The sequence below is a fragment of the Notolabrus celidotus genome, chromosome 20 (genome assembly GCF_009762535.1).
Source record: "Notolabrus celidotus isolate fNotCel1 chromosome 20, fNotCel1.pri, whole genome shotgun sequence".
NCBI classification, from domain to species: domain Eukaryota; kingdom Metazoa; phylum Chordata; class Actinopteri; order Labriformes; family Labridae; genus Notolabrus; species Notolabrus celidotus.
The window spans coordinates 10,361,624-10,386,538 of NC_048291.1; the positions used below are offsets into that span (position 1 = coordinate 10,361,624).

At 41.4% G+C, this 24,915-nt stretch overlaps 1 protein-coding gene across 1 annotated transcript; it reads right to left on the bottom strand.

The window, feature by feature from the left end:
* Positions 1-179: 179 nt before the first annotated feature.
* Positions 180-24,071, bottom strand: LOC117832588 (voltage-dependent calcium channel gamma-4 subunit-like). Its single transcript, XM_034711783.1, has 4 exons — positions 23,849-24,071; positions 6,417-6,500; positions 3,616-3,756; positions 180-3,300 (listed from the first exon to the last, which is right to left on the bottom strand). Exons 1-4 carry the CDS (start codon positions 24,069-24,071, stop codon positions 2,774-2,776), a joined length of 975 nt encoding a protein of 324 aa, XP_034567674.1. The 3' UTR covers positions 180-2,773.
* Between the last annotated feature and the right edge of the window lie 844 nt (positions 24,072-24,915).

Here is a 24,915-nt window from a genome sequence, read left to right on the forward strand (position 1 = left end):
CATCAGGCTTCCTTTATCACCTTAGTCCATGTGGGAAAAGGATCTGGTTCTGTTAGCTCACACCATGCAATCACCACCCGTTGTAGTTTTTAAAGGTTGTGGTAGTTTCATCTATTTCTGAGAGAACAAGGTTTTTCAGCATAAAAAATAAAGTGCTTTTTGATAGAAACACTTAGAGCTGGAGAAAAAAATCAATTTATTGGAAATTAAACAAAGGCACTCTACACGTTAAATAATTTAAATACCTTTATGGAGATGTTTTTCCTTCATTTTGAAAAGTGGACTACTTTTTAAGACATTTTTTGTACTACGCAGTTCATCACATTAGCATCTCCCTTCTCAACATCCATACTGGAATGGTGAAAGATCATCCTGTAAAAAAGAGTGTGTGTATTTTACAATAAAAGTAAGCCATAAATTAATATAGGCATGAGCTATAAAATACTGAGGCAACACTCATATCAAATAGAACATGAAGTCTAGTGTTCTAACTGTACTTACCATACGTCACCTCACAAAACAGAGCTTTTGATGCCTTAATTTCTCTCTAAATCGAGCTGCTAAACCTGCTGATTATAAAATGTTACACTGAATTGTATGACCAGTGGCATAAGCATTAAGGCATTGTTATTCTCTGTACATGTCTTAGCACATTAAGTGTTTTTATTGTACTTTTTATATACAACTTTACAGGTTTACAATACAAACAACAAATTTCTTCCAAACTGTAATATAAAAGTGTAAGATCTACACTCATAACGGATCATACTGATGGCTTTCTTTTACATGATCTCAGCCTGGTAGAGCTGTAATGGAATATCAAGCACACTAAATACAATCAAATACTACGCTGTGGATGAGTGAGAGAGCTTGCCAATCCTGAACCCACTAAAAAGCTCTAAGACTGAAAAAAAAATCCCACTCCAGCTGGTTCTTGGAGCAAGCTCAAGCACACCCTCACAGCTAAATACAGAAATGGCATTTTGATTTTACTTTACAGGTTCATCTTTATCACTGATCCATTCCCCAGCACTGCCACAAAGTCAGGGGAGGACCTCAAAGGGTTCAACCTGTCCAAACAACATAGTATTTCCTGAGAGAACCGAAAGACAGAGCTCACACACATACACACACACAAACACGCACACACAGACACACAAATGTCTGGTTAATAGAGCCAAATCCTTCAGGGACCCAGTTGCAGACAGCTCCCTCTGCTCCTGTCTGGGTCCTCTGTTTGACATGGGAGGGGAGAGAAAGCAACCAGATGGACTCACAGGCGGATGTGACAGAGAGACAAACATTCTCCGCCCGGATCTGATCTTTATCCATTAAACACTCTGGATGCCAGGGTTACACTAAGCACAAAAGGAAGTCCTGACTGGGGAAGTTTCAACAGATATGGTCACTCCTTTTTTTTTTTTTTTCAGTGGCTCTTCTCTTGTAACAGACTCATTGTCACAACCACAGGGACAGGGGCACGGATGGATTGAGCACTGATAGAGAAAAGAATGAATGATGGTGTTCTACTGACCAAACTGACATTTTGTTCCAACAGACAAAATGTCACAGAAGAATAGGATTAAGGAAGAGACAGAGAGGGAGACAGAACCTTTCTTATTGTTTGGACTGCATGTTTTCTTGATGAATACTTAAAATTCAATACATCAACCACTGCAAGGCATGTGACTAAAATGACTCTCAAACTAAATACTTATTAATAAAGATGTTTTAAAAAGATGCAAAATTTGAGTTTGTTCAAAAGGCCATACGCTGTTGTAAAGGGCAGTGCTGAGAAAAAGTGTTGCCTGTTTCAAACCTACAGTTTAAGTAAGGGCTGCCCCCTCGTAGAGTGAAAAGAGCTTTAGTCTGTCATGTTCTAGTCACAAAAAATAAGTCACGAAATCTGTCAAAAAACTACACATTGGCTGTTTATGTGTCTCCTCTGACCTACTTGTGTTATGGCGAAGCTTTCTTCAGAAAGTAGGGGCTGGGTAGGCGGGTGAGTTTTGAAGTACAACTATGCTGATATGTAATGTACATGTGATGATGTAATACTTCAAAAATACCAGTATAAGATATATATATTTATTTTTTTAAGAATCCCACCCCTTCTTGATTCTGATTGACTGGTGAAGATGTGACTCTGACAAGCAAGGAGGTGTTCCAAAAGGAGAAGTTTCTGTGCTAACGATGCTGAGCTGAATTTGGTTTGATAGCCACTGCCAGAGCTTGCGGACCCTTACTTAGGGGCAGCCCTAATAATAAGAGTATAAGGCAGGATCTTGCTGAAAGAGGGCACGTTACAAGCTTTGGAAGGTTCACACTGAAACGCAATTTCACACAAATGGAACACTTTCAAGTTGAACAGAACATTTCATGTAGCACCTCGTTAAATAATTCACAGGTAGGATACTGCTGATTGGCACATGTCAACACTTCAGTTACACAAAGGTTGTGATCCACACGCTGCTCATTGAAGCATTTCCACAGTTAAAGGATAACAATATCTTCATATCAGCTACAGCACAAACAATATAACGCTATTCTGCTTTGATGATCTCTAAAAGCAGATAAATGACTGCTATTGGCTCGTCTTCCGTCCAACTCATCCTCGTCTTCTTCAGTCCAGTCAAGAAAGAGAGTCTCCCTAAAAACTGAGTCTGACATGGCAGGGTATCATAAGGACTTTGGCTCCAACAAGTAAGCCCATCATTTTGTTTTGTTTTCTAACATTATATGTTTATCTGTTCAAAGTCCAGCAACATGCCTCTCACACCGGTGTGGTCCTGCGATTCACCCCATCTTTTAAATCATTGGGGAAACAGTTATGGACCTGGAGAAACTCAGCATTAGCCTCATGTTCAGGGCTGTAAGTGTTGTCTGTCACACTGTCCCTCGCAAGGGCATACATGGACAACTCATCCAGGGGCCCACTGGAAGATGGCACTCCTTTCAGGTTGGTCACTGGCGAGTTCTCCCGAGATGCCTCTGTTGAATGGGAGCTGGCTTGTGATGTCCGCCGGCGATAGCGGAAGCTTGGTATTCTCGAATATGGGGAAGAGGAAGAGAGTGAACGGATGAACTCTCGCCGAGCTCTCCAGCGAACCTCCTTGTTTCTCTCGATGTAGATGTTGATGGCAATGACAGCCACAGTTTCAGCCACGATGAAGGAGAGGGCGCCAAAGTAGAAAGACCATCCATAGGAGTAAGTGTACTTTTTGTCATCATCACGTTTGTCGTTGGGGTCTCCTGCGTTGCTTGATATGTAAACGATGATGCCGATTATGTTGCTAAGACCTGAAAAAGAGACAGACAGATAACAGAAAAAAAAAGAAAAAGGGATGAAGGCATGTGATTAAGAGTGAAGGCAATCTAAAGTAAGCCTGGCAATCATCGGTCATCCCTTTCTTCACAAGAGGCAATGATGAAACCTGTGAAGTCCCACTGTGTGGGAATTGTTCATCAGCCGATGATTACAGGACTCTCATCACAACCGATCCCCGTAATGGCATTTGTCATCACCACTTGTGGCTGAGCTGTGTGATGAATGTAGATCCTTACGTGATTGCTCCTCTTTGGGGACACAGTTGACAATGTCATCATCAAACTCACCTGCAGCTACGAAGAGAATTCCTGCGCTGAGGAGGACATTGTTTGTCTTGTTGTACACTCGGCCCAACCCCGCACACAACCCTCCGAGCATCAACAGGATGGTACTGAGGATGGGGAAAACACTGGAGGCACGAACTATACCTGCAGAGACATTAGAATAAGAACACAGTGTAGAGATGATTAGGGAACCAACTGCAGGGATTGGAGGCCATTTTTTTTACATTATCTTAACATTAAGGTTAGGTTTAAGGGACGCAAAAACACCCGCAGATGTTGCTGGTAAGTATTTCTTGAACATAAACTCTTTTGGCACCAGCATCATCATATAGTTTATGGTCTGGAAGAACTGCAGGGTATTTTCAGAGATGGGAAGTCATGAAGTCGAAACAAAATTAACTCCTTACATTCTCAACCTTAGTTGAACTTTGCCATGTTTGATAGAAATTATCTATATCTTTTAATATTTTGCATAATTGAGCAACAATCTTGCATGTTTCCCAGCAACAAGACTCATTCTGACCTTCAGGAATGGGAGATTATCACATCGGAAAGGTAGAAACTTGGCATATCCACGGTAAAAATACAAAGTATGACAAAATTCAGTTCCCATATATTAATTGAGGTTCAGTTAGCTTTACTGAAAACTAGCAAGAAGAAATGTCCTTTTTCCTTTTAGGAGTCCAAACTTTTTCACCATACTGCAATAAAGAACCTGACACAATCAGTGTGCTAATTTTACCAGTCTTTTTTTGCTCAAGTATCTGTGCTTGTACTTGGGCCACCTTGGGCTATTTCAGCTTGGATTTCTAGTGTCTGGCCCTACTTGTGTCGCAAAGTACCCACAAAACCAGGCAACAGCCAGAACAAGATCCAGTAATATAACTGCAGATAAGCTAATGGACAAGGACACATTCAACAGTGTTTTGTTTGACTAGATACTCAACGGTAAAAATCGTGCAAGAATAAAGTGGAAGAAGTTCAGCAGAGACAGGCTGAGGTTGCGTCTGCAAGCTTGCAATCCATCATGGTATATGAATACTCTGCAGACAAAAAGCCCTGCGCATAGCTTACGAGATTACGCAGTCCCCGGGCCAGAACCAGCAGACTGAGGGACAGTTTTATCCACCAGACAGTCAGGATGCTGAACTCTCTCCCTCCTCTTCCCACAGTGCCCCCTTTACAGACTTAACCCGGTCACTGACCCCCCCAAAATCAACACTAAGGTCTGTCATCGTCAGGACTGAACATGCACAAACTCACTTTGTTTTTAAATTGCACTATAGCAAAGTCCTGTGTATGTCTGGTGCATACTGCAGTTTTTGACAATAAAGAAGACTTTGAACTTTGAACAAGCTTATATAAATAGCAGAGCTATGCTTTGTCGCTCAATAAAAGACACATTATAGAATGTACTGCTTCAATTGGTAGCATTTACCATCCACACAGTCATTTGATAGGCATTGGAGAGGACAGTTAGAAGAATTATAAATGAATAAATCAATCCCATTAATGATTATCTCATTATTACTCACTTTTATATGGCAAAGTAAAACAATTAAGAGAATACAAACACTAAACTAATGGTGGAATACGTGTAGTCATTTAGTTACACTGTTTAAAACATGTCCTTTAAATAATTTGAGTTCCCATTACCCTGCTTAGCCCTCATCTATCCTCTCCCTCCTCTTCTACCATCTCTTTTTAGAGAACTCTATTATCTTTTACACTTTTGGGGCCTTGTTGTGACAAAGCTTTGCTAATCAGCTGTGGGATGTAACAGGAGCTCTCACTGACTATCACCTTCCCCAGAAATGAATCACTGTGTCATTTCATAAACGTACAAAAATGGATGAGCTCATTCAGCTGTCCTTCTGCCTAATGGACTCAGTTTGGACTTTATCCTGAGTCTGATGAGTCCTCTTTGTTCTTCCACGAATATGAGGAGGACACTGAATTGGCCGTGTCTTAAATGAAGGTGCTTTGCTGATTAAATATCCCCATTTGGTAAGAAACTAATCAAAATCTATGTCGAAGTCTCATCCCTTTCATTTTTGCTAGTTTTCAGAGAAAATCACCTTGGGTTTTTTTAAAAGGAGGAGATGATTTAAGCAAGTTTTTTTTATGCCTACACAGCCTTTTTTTCTATTGCTGCATTAGGCCTCTTTTCTCTTACTATAAACCAGAGCCTCTTACATGATAAGCTACTGACCATGACCCAGGATGTGTCAGAAAGTAAGAAATAAAGACAATAAAATACCGTCTTTTAAAAACAGTTTTCTTTCTTCACAGGAAAAAAATGAGCCCCCTATAAGTTTAAGCGAAACCAAATCTTTTGTGAATGAAGAAAGAAAAGAAAAATTTCCTTTAAGTGTGAGGGCAAATTGAAACTCTTAGATAGTGTTTTAATATGACTAACAAATGCAGCACATTGCAGTCGTACATTTAGTTTAGCTGTTTTATAACAAGTGTTTCTATTGCAACAAAATAATAAGCAAAAACGTCAAGTGAGATATGCCTTCTCATGCACATAAAGAAATGAATGGAATCATCATGTTCAAACAAAGTCAATCGCAAGAATGTTCTTAGTTCAGCCCTGAATATTTTACTGAATGCTATCTCATTCTAATCTTCTTTCTCCTGCATTTGATCAATTCCTTTTTAAAAGATCTCCTGTTTGAAGGCTGCTCTCTCATCAGAGTACTAAGGAGCTGAAGGCCAGCAAACTTCCTGCATGCCTGTGGAAATAAAAGACCAAAACTTTTATCAATGCCAGACAAAGAGGATGAGTGTGGAGCACTTACGCAGCAGGTATTCAGAGCTGTCTGTGTCGTAGTCGTTGTCGTCAGGGAAGTGGTTGATTCTGTAACAACTGCCCTGATTTATCCCTGCAGGACAAAGAAAACATTGTTAAAGGATTATTAACCCGTCACAAGTGTAGGCTGGTCACATCTGTTATTATCCATAATATTTGTGTCTCAACAGTATGCATCATGGTCCATCCAGTTGCCACAGCTTGATTGAGTCTGGTTCCTATCAAGGTTTCTGACTACTAAAATGAAGTGTTTCCTGCTACTGTTGCCAAATGTTGGTTGGTTGGTGGGTTCGGTGGTGGTTGGCTGGTCATCGTCAGTCAGTCAGCCATTTAGTTAATCAATTGCAGATTGATTTATAATCAGTTGATTGTATTTTGGTTGGTTCTTTCAGTTGGTCTGTCAGTCTGTTGATCAGTCAGTTGGTGAGTTGGTCGATTGGTCAGTTTTCTGTTGGTTCCCACATAGCAGATAGGTCTGGGCCAGATCTGGCGTCAAGCCGGCAATGCTGGCTGACTGCTGGCATGGCAAGTGGTATGTCAACTGGATGTGGGCCAGGTCTGGCAATGATGGCATTATATATATGATGGCATGCCACATCTGGCCCGATTGTGGCTTGCTTTATGTGGCCCAGATCTGTCCATGCCACATCTGGGCCGATTAAGGTTGAGCTTGTGATTAAGCTGGCCCATGTGTGGGCTGTCTCTGGCAAACTATATCTGGGCCACTTAAGGACTGTCATTCTTTGCGGTATGTTGGCCGAGTCTAAGGGCCTGATCTACTAAGATCCCAAATAACAAGCGCGAATTTGCATGTGCAAATAATAATTTTGCACGTGCTATTTCTGGGCGTGTTGCGGGTGATCTACTATGACTGCGTGCGCAAATGATAACAAGTGCAAAAGTGATACAGACCACCCTTTAATGGGGATTTTGCGTGTGCTATCGGCTGTCACCATGGAGAGTTTGAGAGAACAGAGTGGCCTGGAGTGGACAGGAGAGACTGAGTGGACATGTCATGTTGTCTATTGAGAATGACAGAGCAAAGAAAATGGACATACAGCACATCGTGGACAAGTCCCCGGAGCTTAAGGCTCGTCCAAACAGTGGTGACTAGGCCTAGTTCATATTGATTTTTTGTTTGTATGTGAACATGTGGGCCGCTGTGCCAAATTTACAAAACTTTATAGCTGTTGATACAGTGACCTACTGTGCTCTCATTAGTTGCAAAAGTTAACGTGGGCGTCAGAATGATGCGGTCGCTATCCGTGGTGCTGAACAGCTTTGAATTTGTTTTGTTTTATTTATTGATTTACCTTTTGGGTAACACTTTATATTAACTACACACTTTTAAGCATTAATTAAGCATTGATTAATGCTTAACTCATCATCTGTGAAGCATTGTTCATACATTAATACTCATTTATATATCATGTACAAACACAGTTATAAATGTTTTATTATTCATGAATATGACGCTCTATAATGTGTTAACTAACTCTTTGTTCATACTTTATAAAGTATGGATTCACCAAATACAAATGAGCTATTATGGTCATTATAAACCAGTTATAAACACATTTACAGGTTATGATTCTAACATTTAGTAAGGGTTAGTGAACACCTTATCACATAGCAAATTATGATTAATCAAGGTAGTCAAAAGGGCTTATAAGCTGCTTGTTCATGGTTTTGTGAGCTGATCAAAAGTGAGGACTTTTTATGCTTTACAAAGCATTCATTAACGCAGCACAAGCAGCACAAGCAGCACCTCAAAACACAGAATCCAAGTTATTGTTCAGTTTTGCAGCTGCATTTTAACTTGTGTTTACAAATGGTTTTATACAGCCAGCGTTTAAATGTTACTGTGTCTTTTTATATATTTGATATGTCATATTTTATTTGAGTTTTTCCACTGTGAGCACTTTAAGTTTGAGAGATTTTCTTTTTCAGTTGCAGAGTATTTTAAGTTCATATGAAGAGTTATTTTGATAAAGGCGGTTTTATACAGAGGTTGTTTCCTTTTAATAAACACACGTTTAAGTCCATGTGTTGTGTCTGTTTCCTTATTCTGTTGAATCAATATATGTGACTTCTGTGTTTTAAGGTGCTGCTGGTCTTAAATCTCATTAATGAATGCTTTGTAAAGCATAAAAAGTCCTCACTTTCGATCAGCTCACAAAACCATGAACAAGCAGCTTATAAGTCCTTTGTGACTACCTTAATTAATCATAATTTTATACGTAATTAGGTATTCACTAACCCTTAGTAAATGTTAGAATCAAACCTGTAAATGTGTTTATAACTGGTTTATAATGACCATAATAGCTCATTTGTAATTGGTGAATCCATAATTTATAAAGTATGAACAAAGAGTTAGTTAACACATTATAGAGAGTCATATTCATGAATAATAAAACATTTATAACTGTGTTTGTATGTGATATATAAATGAGTATTAATGTATGAACAATGCTTTACAGATGATGAGTTAAGTATTCATTAATGCTTAATTAATGCTGAAAAGTGTGTAGTTAATATAAAGTGTTACCATTTTTTGTTCTCTTGGTTTGTTAGACTTCATGTCCATTTGATTGACTTCAAAATGACATAACTGTGTGTAAAAAATGTAGTAATGCTTGTAAGCGCCGCTGTTACGGGCATGTTGTAAAGTTATGATGAGCTTTACAGTGACCGCAGCCATATGTGCGTAACGCTGTGCCAGTTTGCACCTGCCTTTCAAACGTGCTAAATATGGCGCAAAAATACCGCTCGCTTTCTGCTTCAGGTTTGATAAATCACACTGCATGTGCTAAATGATTACATTTTTATCTCCTCCTCTTAGTAATTTGGGCGTTCTGATAATCTGCATGTATTCTGCATATTCATGAAGGCAAACACGCTAAATGGATAGCGAGTGCTATTTTGCTCATTTGACAGAAGCAATCCTCTGTGCTCCCGGTTAGTACATCTGCTTTGTGCACACTATCAAGTTTGCACGTGTTTTTATACACGCAAACCTTTAGTAGATCGGGTCCTAAGTGTATTGTGGGCCAGAACCGGGCCAGACCAATTTTGCTATGTGGGTTGTTGGCTAGCTTGCTGGTTGCTTGATTGGACAGTTATCAATTGGACACTCGATCGGCCAGTTAGTAGATTAGCTGTCGAGTTGGTTAGTTGGTTAGTTAGTTTGTTGGTTGGCTGCTCATATGGTTGTACTGCAAGTGACCTGATGAGTCCCTGATGAGGATTTGTTAACAGCATATCGTATTTCAAGTCTTTTCCAATCAGTTCTTTATCAATTAGTCATCAGTCACTCTATTCTTTATTTTGAGATATTTTTAACTTATGTCCAAACAGTAAGTTCATCTTTAGTTCCTATGTTCCCTGTTCCCTGAAACAAACATGCGTGTCCCTTTCTGTAAAGTGATGAGAGAGGGTTTGACATTCAACCATAGATTTTTAACAGTACACTTGGGACCAGGAAAGGATTGTTGTTGTTCATAGCACCCTGGATCAAACATTAATCCTGAAAACATAAAGCTCATAGCTCAGTGCACACATATATTGGGAAGAAGAAAATCTATATGCATAGGTGCGGTTTGTGTTTTCAGGGATCAGTACATATGCTATACAGTGGTGGGATCAAGATTGCATTGCCCAGAGGGATTTGATGGGCTGTGGTGCATATCCGGACTCAGCTCAGGTGAAGAGTTGAGTGCAGGGAGAAACAAGAAGCCTATTTGAACAACAAAATGAGTGTGTGCAGGAAGCTTTTAACACTTAACAAGATAGAACGAAAGAATGAAGTGGAAGGTGAGGGAGAGAAAGAGAGGTTAAAGCTATAGAGAAGACTGTAGCTGTAATTGGGCCGCAGTATGAACAACACCTAGTCTGCAAAAGAAGAATTGGGGTTGATTAATGTTTCCAGAGCAGTGGTGGTAACGCTGAGAGCTCTTTAGTTATTCATTCACCATTTGGACTGTGAATAACCTGAACACTTAAGTTATTCCACAAACAACCCTCACAGGCTTAAAGGTGGACTGGTTTAGGGTTTATATTACATTCCTTCACAAATGCTTTCTGTGCAAATGTGTTTATGTTTTATATCTTTGCATCTGTCTATTTGCCTGTAAAGGGAAAGCAATGAAACATTTGTTTAGGTGTTGCTTTAAATGCGTTTGCTAAACCTGTCAGGCATAATGTCTTGCAAAGTTTACAGCAATGGCAGATGTACAATTATCACTTGAACTTAATTGAATGAAAAGTATATTAATTCTCAAAGCAGCAATTATTTATTTGATATAATGCCAATTAACAATAAGGCTTCAAATCTTGAGGTGAAGGTTAAGTTGAGTCAGCGTTTCCAACATGGCAACTGCCATTGTTCGTAGTGATGTGTCATGATCAAAAGCTGCGGCTCTGAGAGCCGATGCTTTATAGTGAATCAGAAGAGCAGGCTCCCAGTTTTTTCCTTTCGCTGCTTAGCTCTCAGTGTTCAGCCCCAGCTCTGCTCACAGCAGAACTTTGTTTTGATTGGTCAGCATGGCCATGGACATGCAGCCAATCACGTGAGGATATAGGATACAGGTGATGGAGGGGAGGCTGTGTATCGTGGCTACATCTGTTCCTTTCGAGAGAGTCTTCTTGAAGACAGGGCAAATACTCACTGAGAGGAGAAATCGGATCAGCCCATCCAAGCTGAGGCATCTGATTTTTCTCAATGCCAAGCTGCACTGAGGACATTAACGATGTTTGCTCGAGTTTGGTTCTGGTTCTGTTTGCTTGAGTTTGGTTCTGCTTCTGTTAGCTTGAGTTTGGTTCTGGTTCTGTTTGCTTGAGTTTAGTTCTGGTTCTAACCCTAATCATAGCCCTAACCCAAACCCTAAACCTAACCCTAATCCTAAACCTGACAAACCCTAATCATAACCCTAACCCTAATCATAACCCTAAGCCGTTCAGGAGAGCCGGCTCTTCTTTGGGAGCCGAGTCCAAAGAGCCGGCTCTCTGAAAAGAGCCAAACTTCCCATCACTAATTGTTAGGCTTCAAAATGCCTCTTCAGAAACTAATGGTTGTCATTACCGAGATTAAATTCTGGATTAAGACCAGGGATGCCATAATTTGTGATATAATATTGAATCGTTCTGTAAGGTACATACACGGCTCAAGACGTGCTTGTGAATTATGATGATTGTACAAATAATTAATGTAGTATCCATGACATCACCAAGCGGCAACCTCCGGTCTAAAAATATGAGCCCAATACGGAAGTGCTAAAAACTGCAGTTCATCGAGGATCCGCTTGAGGCTGGCTCCGGAAGTACCAGAAACCACATACACACCAATTCAAAAAAGACAATCTTTACAGCAGAAATAAAAATTTTTACAGCCTGGTACAAAAGACAAGTGTAGTCTGGATAGCTCATTTATTGATCGGCACACACTGTACGGGGGTGAATTCTTTTTCAAACGCAGCAATTTTGAAGATATTGAGATAACGAGTCTTCCAATGAGAGGCACAGCTGACTTGATTGACAGGCTGGAACACTGTAGCTGTTGGCTAAGAGGCTCAAAGCCCGCCTCTTTACGTCACGTATACTGTCTATGGTAGTACTATTAGCATTAGCGTTCAGTCTGAATGCAGCAAAAATGCCCAACGCATTCTTAATAAATGGTTGAAGAGTGTACAAAAAAACCATTATGCAGTCTAGGACCTGATAATGGAAGGAGTTTTCAGCTTAAACTAGACTGAAAGCTTTCTGTAATTATTTATTTATTTTATTTAACTTTTATTTAAATAGGTAAGTAATTAAGAACAAACTCTTATTTACTGTGACGACCTGGAAATATGATGTTACAATGTTATTTGAGAAGGGTTTATACCCTTAGCAAAAATAATATGTACATAGACACATTTAGCACTGTAATCTTATGCTAATAAAACCATAAAATAAATCCATCCGCAGCTACAGTTACACATACTGTCTACATCATATCACAGAGCCTCTGCATTCAGTTAGTGTATGCGTAAAAACTGTTTATATAATGCAGGTGTTTTTTTCCAAATTTTTCCCAAGATGTTCTTCACAAAAGCAGCTGTCAGTAGACTGTAATTTCTCAGGTAAATAAAACAAAGAAGCTGATCTAAAAAGAGTCTGCTGTGGTGTTTCGACACAAACAGTTTCAGGATGTTTGCATTGCTTGCCAAAAGTCTAAAACTTGTTTGGTTGCTGCAGCAGAATGAATGGTTATATAATAAAAAAAAATGTTCTTTTGTTACCATGCACAAATATGAGCTGCTTGTTGAACTTTTGCATAACAATAATATCAAAGTTAAGGAAATGCTGTGGTAATGAATATATCCGCACAGATCTTAATGCATGCCTTTAACTGAGCCAATGCAATGCAGGTAATCAGTTAAAACACATAGACTGCATAAAATATGGACGTAGTATCCGTGACGTCACCCATCTGTTTCTGAAGAGCTGTTTTGAGGCCACTCGTCGGCGGCAGCCATATTGCTGCTGTCGAGCGATTGTGACGTAAAGAGGCAGGCTTTGAGTGACCTAGCCAACAGCTACAGTGTTCCCGCAGGCAGCTGTGCCTCTCATTGGAAGACTCGTTATCTCAATATCTTCGAAATTGCCGCGTTAGAAAAAAATTCACCCCCCGCACAGTGTGTGGCGATCAAGAAATGAGCTATCCAGACTACACTCGTCTTTTGTACCAGGCTGTAAACATGTTTATTTCTGCTGTAAAGATTGTCTTTTTTGAATTGGTGTGTATGTAGTTTCCGGTACTTCCGGAGCCAGCCTCAAGCAGATCCTCGATGAACTGCAGTTTTTAGCACTCCACATTGGACTCATATTTTTAGACCGGAGGTTGCCGCTTGGTTCAAAAGCACTCTCGCTTGTGTAATATTGCTGAATATCTTTGGGGAGCAGTTTGCATAATGTCACTTGGTTAAATATTAGCTAGCTCTGGTATTTTACATAGAAAATAAAGACTTTTCAGGCATCAGTTGGCATAGCAGTTTAAGTGCTTGCTCCATGTGTTGAAGCTCATTCCTTGATGTAGCAGTCCCTGGTTCGACTCCTGGCCACGACCCCTTACTGCGGTTCATACCCCACTCTAAACTCTTCGTTTCCTGAAAAAATAACTTTAAAAAAGACTCTGAAACTAAGTCACCTTTCATCAGTGATAGCTTCACAGGAAGAAGTGATTAGAGTCAATCCACCATTGTGGCATTTATGCAGATGACCGACAGACACTTGTCATTTTCATTCCCTGTGCACCAAAAGGTCAATAACCATCATTGTCTGTGCCACAGCTTTTAAGGGCACGTTTCCATTAACTGGGTCTGCTGCTTGACAAGGGACATCAAATTAATTAGCATCAAATAAGTCGTTGGAAATGGAGCACAAGTTTCTGTGTCTAGTCACTGGTGGAGGAAAAGGGCTGAGGACTATTTAAAGCAGCGATGTGAGACTTTGTGCTGTGTGAAAAAAACACATGCGGCTCGTTAGTGAGATCAGTAACAGAAGAGTGAAGATCACAAAATTATAGACACCTTTGCTGTGCTGTTAATTGCTGTGTAAACAGAAGCATGGTGCAGCTCCAGGGCTTGCAGCAGGTTTAATATGTGCAACTTCATGAGTGTGTGTGTAGGTGTGTGTGCCTGTGTGGCAGTGTGTTGTCTACTTAAGCTTAAATGTCAAATAGTTTTTACACAAAAACACACCATCCACTGTGAGCCCACAACCCTACTATTCATAAACAATATTTTTCAACGGCTGTTTTTCGCCAAAACCAAGTTATTCGAGCCTGCGTGTGTGTGTGTGTGTGTGAGAGAGAGAGAGAGAGAGAGAGAGAGAGAGAGAGAGAGAGAGAGAGACTGTGATAAAGAAATAGAAGACAATATTGCAACTGATTGAGAATCTGATTATGAGCGAAGGCCTTAGGGCTTGTGATTTATGAGTGACAGTTATCAGCTCAATGTCTACTTTTGCTTTGCTTTGTGTGTGTATGTGTGTGTGTGTGTGTGTGTGTGTTTAGGTGTGTGTGTGTGTGTGTGTTTGTGTGTGTGTGTGTGTGTGTGTGTGTGTGTGTGTGTGTGTGTGTGTGTGTGTGTGTGTGTGTGTGTGTGTGCGCGCACTTGTCAGATGAACCCTTCATGAAATGAAATAAAGTCTGACTACTGACTAGCTCTGAGGGAAGTAGAGAGATTAAACAAGGGAACGAGGGAGGAAATGAAAGAACAAAAGCACGGGCAGCAGAGGAATGATGGTTATGAAATAAAATTGGAGGCTGCATTAAAAAGGTAATGTGGGGAGGAAGGAAGGGAATCACTAAGAGAGAAATAAAGGAGAAACCAGAAAAAGTAAGCCAAAGATTTGGAGCGGTAGACACAGCTGTAAGGTAACACAAGACCTTCCGTTTACACCTGGCATTAAAATTAAATCTGTATCCAGACCAGTTATCAGGATTAAACAGTCAAATCTTGCTGTTGCTGCTCTATCTATATTCTCAACGGGTCTTGCTATCCTCCATGAGATCTGATCTCTTTTCCCCCCCAGAAACACCTGTAGTCAGAGGCCACAGCTAAATGATAACACGGTACAGATACCAGAAAGCTGTGGCAATTGCTTCTTGACTGGCAGACACATGGGGTCAGGAAAATCTGAACCTGTTCCAACGTGATGCTGCCCATTGGTTCGTCAACTAGTGCTGTAGTCGAGTCATCAAACCTTGAGTCTGAGTCAATCTTCAAGTCCTAAGTGTTTAAGACTGAGTCAACAGAGAAGTCAAAATTGAGTCCAGATTATCTGAGTCAGAGTTTGAGTCTAGCCCTCATTATTAATATCTACAAGGAGGTGGCTGTTTTACTCCACACTATTGACTGTATGAACTTGGACTGACTGTGTGAGACCTTTTGGATGTGTAGAAACCACTTTTCATTTATTAACATCAGATGCTGACTAATCAACATCTGGAAATTTAAATGATCAATGAAGTTACAGCACTGTATGTCATGTTTAAATGCGCTCTGCAATTCTCTTAATGAAGGGAAGCACTCATTGATTCTGCTTTCGTGGAATTACCGCAGGTGTCCAATAACCTCAAAAGTACCTGCAACCCAAACGCTATTAATCAGGAATTTTTACCAACCAAACATCCTGGATCCAATTGTTGAGTCACTTTAGTTGCTAACATACCCTTAGCATGTTAACATAGTAACGTAATCAACATGTGACTTTAGCATCTCAGACTTTTCTGGGTTCATCCTGGACAGATGTCTGTAAAAGTTTGAGTTTGTTCCCTTCTTTTACACAATGTTTTTTTTACATATCCAACATACTGCACTACTCTTGCTTGCAATCACTAGTGTTGTAGTACTCTAGACTGGTCTTGGTCTTGAGACCGCTTATTTAAGGTCTCAGTCTCGGAATTGAAAGCATTTGTACTTGGTCTTGTCTCGCTCTCAGACTGGGCGGACTCCGTATTTAATATCAAGACCGATCCAGACCACCACTGATGCCAAAAACAAACCTTGCTTGTTGCTGTCAAATGTATTTAAAGCAAACTTAAATAAAATAAACAGAGGTATTTTATTTTGTTAACTCTCATAATGATTTTTCATTGATATATATGGTCTTGGTCTTGTCTCGGTCTTGCCCTGCCTTGGTCTTGGTCTTGACTCGGCCTCGATCCCTAAATGTTGTGGTATTGTCTTGGTCTCGGTGCACACTGCTCTTGGACATGTCTTGGTCTCGGTTCATGTGGTCTTGACTACAACACTAGCAATCATTGTAAAATCTTTGAGAGCAAAATGCACGATTCATAGTGTCTCTCTATCCAGGCAGGAACTGAAGCTGAACAAGACAGCACATGAATGCACATGCAGGCGGACACACATGCCAGTCCTTATTCAAAACGAACTCATAGTCAGAGTCATCAGTGCTCAAGTCTAAGTCGAGTCATGAGTTCTGAAAATCAGGACTCAGACTGGACTACAAACAACTGTTATCAACTTCCAAAGAATGACAAATTGCCCATCCCCAGTGTTTATTCATGTGTCTTACAGTACAGTTTTTACATGAGAAGACATGCTGACATAGTCAGAGGGATATTAATGTGAATTGTTTTTGAATACTCAACCGACAGTGTGCAAAACCCAACCAAGCCAACCATAATATTTGTTGGATATTGGTGTTAAAAGTTTAAAACAGGTTTACTCATCTTTTGAACAACTGTCAGAGCAGTTGGACATGTTCATAAAGGGCCGAATGAGGATTTACTCGCTTTTGCAGCTAGCCTCTAGAGGTTTCTTGGGGAACTGCAGTTTTTGGCCTTTCTGCATAGACTTCGACTTCTCAGCCCCAGATGTTGTCACTTGGTGTTTCCTTATGCAGATGACATGTCCAAATATCTATCAAATTTAACCCCAAGTGTTGCAGCAGTCACAAATGTGCACACATTCTCAGGATGTTATAAGGTGATTGATAGAGGATAACACACTGAATACATTACAAGGGTTCCCAGAGCCTGGCTGGAGTTGCAAAACCCCTTGCTGAGCATCTCCTCCTCCTCTCCATGGCAACCCCTGGAAGTCTTTAATAAGCTAATTTACATAAACAACCCCGGAGGATGCTTCTGATATCTTCATTGTGTTATGATGCCCAACAAATTACAGACAGCACTTTCTCGCTTTTATCTGCCAACACTGAACAGCAGGAACATGAATGGACACATGTAAGCTTGCAGACACCTGGCACACACACACACACACACACACACACACATGCACACAAACAAGCTGCTTCTGGAGCATCTGTCACAGCTGTAGTTCCACAGGCAACAGGATGATGCACATTGTCATTATTGTGAATTAACACTGCTCAGCCAATGAGGGAGCAGCCTCAGTGGGTTAACCCAATCACATCGTCTCATTGAGCCCAACACTTGCTCGCTCTGGTGTCTGCAGGGGTGCTGTATACCATGACAACAAGCTTCATGGGACACATGCTCCCACTTCCACATTTTCACACCTCAGAAGCTCTGCAAATAGATTGATGAGGAAAAAATCCAAAGTGACTTTCACATTGCTTTTCACTGGATCTGCATGGCCTCCAGGGGCTTAAACCCTTTCTGTAAATGTTGCACATTACAGATGTACAGTAAACCTAGCAGCACCTTTCATTCTTTTGTTCCTGCTCTTGCCGTGTTTAGATCTGTGATGAAGAGTGCGAACACTGATGACTGAGAGCGCCCTGAGGTTTTCAGCAGGTAGGATGATTAGGTTTCATGAAAGTGTAAACAGAGATATCACTGTTTCTGGGGCTTGCCATCAAATGCAGACATGCACGCAGAGCTCCCGCAGACTCAGCGACACATACATTTATTACTCTGGAAGCAGGGAACGCCACGGCAGAGTATAAAAGCAGCTGTGTAATCAAACAAACCCCTCTAATGTTGTTGTTTTTTTCAGTCCAAGCGAGGATGAAAGAAAAGCAATTTGGCGATGGCGTCAGTGATTCAGTGTTGATATGACTGACAGTTGGTTAATTAAATTGTCACCAGGCAGCAATTTCTTCAAACACAGCTCTTCTTGGGATAGACCGTGCATCTGATTCCAACACGTTAGAAGAAAACTGAGATCTATCACCTCATGCTGGGAAGGCTGTCATCTTTTACTACTTAGAAATGTACATACATAATGGCTTCTTAACAGGATGCTTCAGATTTTATTGTTAGAGCACAAATTTAAGTATTTCCTTCATGGTCTGAACCTGATATTGTCTTGAAACAATGAGAACTAGATAAAGTGTCACCTAAATATTCAGAATAAAAATTGGAATGTCCTTTTTTTATTCATTCAATTCTTTTTTTTAGATAACTCAAAAAAATCCAGCAAAAATCCCTGTTAATCCCTCTGTCAAGTTTAAAACAGGACTGAGGTTTTTATCCTGATTGAAAAGTCTTTCCTTTGTTTGTCTTCTCCAGTTAACCACAGCAATCCTCGTACATTAATCGCAGAATCAGAAGAATCCAGATGCTACCTGCTAGATGAATCTAAGATTGGAGGCTATGGCTTTGTCCAAAGATAAGAAAGTCTACAAGAAGGAATACACCATTTGGACTTACACCTGGTGAGCTGAGTCCCAGTGCATGAGGTTTCTAGTGCAAGTTTTTTATGTCAGAGCAAGTCTGGTTCACCTACTTGCCCTCTGTGCTCTGGGAGAGGAACACTCCAACACATCCTGAGCAAGGGCCCTGGGGTTGGTCGCTACTGTTGCTATCCGTGGTGTCATGACCAGGCCCCGAAGGTGAGAGTTGCAGAGTGTCTCCTCAGCCACAACAAATAACAGGCCTCACTGCCTCCCAAGGAAGCAGTTAGCAGGCAACAGTCCAAACCACATCTTAGAGCTTCGGCAGGACTACTTTCCATCACACAGGACTGGCAGCTAATTGTTGACTTAAGCAAGCAACTCAAGGCTTCCAGATTTCTGAAGGACTGTCGGAAACAGAGATGGCGAGCACACTGCCATCCGGTGGATGTTGCAGAGGCTTCGCAGAGTTTACACCCTGCTGGGCATGAGGTGGCTGCTGAGGAGAACAGGTCTCCAACAGAGGATGTGAATTATAAGGGGTGTCCAATGCTGCTAATCAAGTCAAGGCTTAATTAACCCTGGTTGGGTCGCCAAGGCAAGAGTGTGTGAGCTGATGAACTCGGGCAACATAACTGTTGATGTGTCACAACACAACAGAAGGATTAATCTTTCACACTTACTGTAGTGTCCTTCTTTGGACAGAATAAATTTTATGTTAAGGCTTTGTTAGTAAAAATGTGTCAACTTTGGCACCCCCTGTGGACAAAGCAAACTTTGCTGATGTCACATGCTTGAGTGATGTTTTCAACAAAATCTCAACCTGATTTATTTAATCAAATATATCATTCATAAAGGTTGCTTTCTGTGGAAGATATTAAATAGGATTTTTTGGTGGTGTGCTGGTTATCACATCACTTTGTCTGACACCTACCCCACAACAGGAGGTCTAGACATTGAAAATAACTGTATAGAAATATTCAGTCCACTCCCTGATAGTCTTAATTGCTTTAATTGATCATGAAGAGGGATTAACATGAATTTCAGAGTGTGTCATAACCTGCCAAAAACTCTTCAGAGAACGTATTAAAAAGTCACTTATGGCCCTTTTCCACTACACAGTTCCAGCCCTACTCGACTCCACTCGACTCTACTCAGTTTTGGTACCACCAGCCCGAGTACCGACTTACAGTGGGTGGGGTCGTCATAACACTGCTGCGCGAAACTGCGTTCACGTCATTTTGAACGCGACACAAACACAACAATCACAAACAAAGGAGGACATGGAGGCAATGGTGTACTTGCTGCTCGGTCTGTGGCTTTTTTGTCGCAGGCTGAGCGAGAGAGGAAAGCAAAAGAAGAGCAAAGGAGTACTGATGTCGTTTTATAAAAATGGCGGGTTTGATTCCTGTGTTGGGCGTCGCACTCATGACTCTTCGGTGACGACATTCTCTGACCAATCAGTGGCCAGCAGTCCGTCAACATCATCCTTTAGTATCGGCTCAGCTCGCTTGGAACCAGAGCAGAGCAGGTACGAAAAACTGGTATCTGACACGAGGTACCTCGCCCGTGGAAACGCAACACAAACCGAGTCAAGTCGAGTAGAGTAGGGCTAAGACTGGCCAGTTGAAAAGGGCCATTAGAGGCGTTTTCTTGGCAAAGCAATGTCCGATGTCTTTCTCTAGTTAGAATTCATCCATCAGTTTATTCATGGTTAGGTGAAATTCTCATCGGCATATTTCTTTTAGACCATGCAAACAAGGTTTACAACAATCAGTCTAGAATAAAACATAAAGCCAGTACAGTAAAGATAGCTTTGGCTTTATGTACAAGTCAAGGTTCTACTCAGTGTTCAGCATCGGAATTATACACAAGTTGTATAACATTAATAGTTACATAAGCAGTGAAACAATAAAAACAAATAAAGTAATCATTATGGCACCAAGAGCAACTATAATGCTAACTGATAAACACATGGTAACTTATGGTGTAATTCTACATTGCAAATACGGCTGAGTGACAGTTTTTTGTTACTAATGAACTGTCTCCAGTCTTTATGCTAAGCTAAGCTAAATTGCTGTAGGTGTCAGCTTTGTAGTGAATCAGCTAATAGGCAACAGTAAGCGTAGTTTCTGAATGTGTCTACATTTTCCTTTAAGGTTACCTACTTGCAAACAGCTATCAACACCACCAGCAACAGGAACAAAGATGAGAAGGGAAATTTAATGTCCCCAGAATTAAAAAGGGGGCTGAGGGTTAGTGGGTCTGAAGAGGATGACAGAGTGTTAATTAATAGAGGAATACAAAGGCAAGAGCAGGAAAACAGGAGAGGAGAGAGGAGTTAAAATGTTAAATGAATTAAACGAAGAGAGAGTGGCCGTCTAGCAGAGGACAGAAGTCAGAGTGACTGAGCCAGAAGTTGCGGCCTGCTGGCTAATTAGTGCCCCCGCACTGCTTCTTGGATGCCACGTTTTAATTACAAGCCAGGAGAGCATGATGGGAATGACAAAGTGACCCCCAACCCTGACTAAACAAACCCCTTCCTTATCAACACACACTTCCATGCACAAACTGCAAACAGCTGCCTCACCACTCACTCCAACATAACACTGGCTGTTTACGGTAAATATGAACCTGCTAATTGGATGAGTCATTAGGTTATTTCTCATTGTCAGAGTTGGTTTCATCTAAAAGAGACACACATAAGTAACAGCCTGTGATGCATCGTCGATTCTGATGCAAATGAGGGGCACTTAATGCTACCCCGGCCATGTGGGAGCATAATCACAGGAAGAGAAAATTAGCTTAAAACATCAGCTGAAATGCAAAGGACGCCATAAATGAGGGTAGAGCTGACCTCAGTGTTGAAAAAGACTCATTGGATATATTTCTCTCCTGCTCCTTAAATGTCATCTGAAGCAGAGGCAGCGCTTGTTGAGCAGGGCGACCGGAAACACTGAGACACATTCATTATGTGGTTCTGAGAGGAGAGCAGACTGGAGAGTGCTGCGATGTGTGTAGTTAAAATGTTTTTGTTGCTGAGAGAAAGACATGTTGTCACTGCAATCTGTTCAACCAAACGTGGTGATGTGTTTTTCTTTTGCCTAGAAGCTGTGATACACACAGAGCTGTCCCCCTCAATAACCCAGCATGTTTGTCATTATGACCAGAGGTGTGTGTGTGTGGAGGAGGGGTGTGTTGAATCTTCCTTCCTCGTCTTCTCCTCTATACTTATGAGTCTCCATGACAACAGAGCCACCGTCCAGCATCTTGAAGTTTTAAGCAGAGGCACAGAGGTGAAACTATTAGCACCGCAGAGAAGATCTCATAGGATTGTCTTTGTTTGTCTTCAAAATTGAACTGCACAGAGACAGCCTCTGTCCCCGACCTCTTCAACAGCAATTCGGCCTCCGCTGCCAGTAATGCACTTTCTTTATTTACTTCAAAGCACAGACGGGAAATCAACCTTGACATAATAGTTGACTGATGTTTGTGATTTATTTCCATTTCTCAGGTCCTTAGAGGAAATAACGCAGACAGGGTGTCTGTCCACGTCAGAGACAGGTGCCCAACCGAGCACAGAGCTAAGTAAATTACAGATGTCATAACACACCAGAATATGTTTTTGTTGCATGTTTCAAAAGCAAGTTTCTTCAACACAGGACAAGACAAGAGGCAGCTTTATCGTCTATGATCATTACAATACATCTCATTTGTGGGCTCTGATGACACAAATTAAGTTTAAACATGAGAGAAACAATGGGACGGAACTCAAAAGTGACAGAAAAAATGTTAAATGAGTGAGAAATATTCAGCTGCTTTGGGTTACTGTTGGAATCAAAACTGACTGAGATTTTTTTACACATAAGAATACCTTAAGCTGAATATAAAAAAATATATAAGTGGCTAAATATGTGGGGGGGGGGGGTCAAGTGAATCGTGTTACATTCACAGGGTATGAATTGCATGTTTAGTATCTACAATAATGCTCCGAGAATTAAAGGAAAGGTTGTCACGCCTCATAGCAACTCCAGTGTGCACGCTGCAGGAACACGATGTGCTGCTTCAGGTGGACACCTCCTCCAGTGTGCAATACATTTGTCTGTTTTGCAAGCACACGCCTGTAATTCTGCACTTTGCTCGAATTGAAATGGACAGACTTTCAAATTCAGCGTCTAAAAACGTCCCCCCGTGAGTTTGCATGCATATTTCTGTATTTAAGCAGATCTTAGGCTACACTGTTTGAGATTTGATAGAAATCACGGGATGTGATGGATTTACAGATTCATTGAGGCGTGTTGAGTGTGCATGCTCTTAAACTTCCGTCAACAAGTGAACCAAAGGGAGTGTTTCATTTTTTTCTTCTTTTTTTTTTGTGTAGGAAACCTGTCACATCAGTCTCTGCGTCGTTACAGGCGTCTGTGACACAAACTCATCCTTCTAGCAACACCGACTCATTCATTGATAGCTGAAGCGAGAAGTCAAGGGGTGGCCGGAAGGAAGATTGGTCCATGAATGAGAGTCTGTCTGCCTCTGAAGTGAGACATCACTGCCAGCGCACCAAACATCAAATGCGTAAAAACACTTAAAACAGTTTCCAACAGGATAGAAACATACAGTTGGAGATGTTCACATCATTTTATTTAACAAAAAGCTGATTTATATTTTATGACATGAACTCAGAGTCAACTATTTTTAAATCACCGGGCATGTTTCCATAGCGATTGCAGTGATGTTGCCAAGCAACAGCATCGGATACAATAAAGACATGAATGAAAGTAGACGAAAAGCGCGCACACTTCCTGGCAGCGACCGGTTTAAAAATGAATGGGCTGAGACGCGCCGGCTTGGCATCGCATTATTCTGCAGACTTTATCACAGACGTGTTTAATGTGTGGGCCTGTGCTGGAGAAAGAAAAAACGCGATGTAACAGTTGGCAGGCAGCTTGAGATGAGTGCGCAGAGGGACACCGAACATTTGTTTCTCGTCAATTTGCCACTTCAAAAACACGTTGCTGTGCATAATGACTCTTTTCTAGCGGACCTTTGTCCTCTTGAAGTTCTTCCATCTGTTAGATTTTATCTTCGGCTGTTGCCATCACCAGATTGAGAAATTGGGTGTGCGTAAAGGGGGTGCGCCCGTTTACGCTCAGGCCAGTGCGCACTTGGAAACAATAAAAAATCTTCCACGGGAATCAAAGAATATTAAAACTATGTGATGAGCAAAAAAAAAGAACAGTGGACAGTGTAATGTGGGTTGAATCTCTTCGCAGAGCCCTTGACATGCTAGAGTTTTGTGCGTTGGAGCAGACTTACCTTCTATACAGCAGATTCTCCACAGCCCGGAGTGGGTGAGATCGCCCCTCTTGGATTTGGGCTGCGATTGGGTGTCGTCTGTCGTGGCATTGGTGGTGTTGCAGATGTACGCCCGTGAATAGAGCCAGTAGTCCGTGCCGATGGCGATGGTCATCAGGCTGAAGGCAGCGAAAGCTCCCACGGTGGCCAGCAGCGTTTGAACCCCGCGGTCACTCCAACCCATGGCGCTTCATACTAGTCCTCACTCTCAGCAGTCCAATATGCACTCACCGGAGCGCGTCAGGGCGCGGATCCTCTTTGGTCATACTTGTTCTCGTGCGTAAATGATCTCAGCTCCTCTGTGAAAAGTGAAGCCCACAGATAGAGGGAGTGGAAGCAGGACTGTGGTCTGAAACACTCACCTGATGCTCAAACCCAACTGGTTGCTGCTGTGGATATGAGAGGACACCAGTAGTGCCCACTCCAGGGGCTCCACGCAGGTTTGAGGCGCGCAGGACAGCACGACAGTAACATCGTGTGCCAAATCACAACACTCCAAACCTCCTCACCACTTCATGCTTCTGTTTCCCCAAATTTTCTTTGTCTCAAACCACTTTTCTCTGCTCCTACACAGACTGCGCCTCTGTTAAAACCCTGTGCCAAAGAGGGCTACGTCAACGGCTGTAAGTGAGACCCCACCCTCACCAAATCTAACCAATGGAGTAGTGCCTCTGTTGAATAAGAAAAAAGAAAGAAAAAGACTCAAAGTCACATCATGAATTTTAAAGTGGGTCACAAATAGATTTAGAAGCTGTTCAGTCCATTTTTGGGTAAACATTCGTTAGCCAAATACTCTCTTTATTCTGGGAGATCTGGACACTCTCCTGGGTCCAGAATATTTCTACTCACAGTCAGTAGTCTCAAGGGTGAAGAGGAGGATGGGGAGAAGTAATGAGAAAAATTGACACAACAGTGTCCTCTCTGAGGTGCACTAATGCCAAACAATCAATCTCCAATCCCCTGATGAACTGAGCATTTAGAAAGCAATTAGGTACTGCGAATGTGTTGACAGAGAGCACATTGCAAAT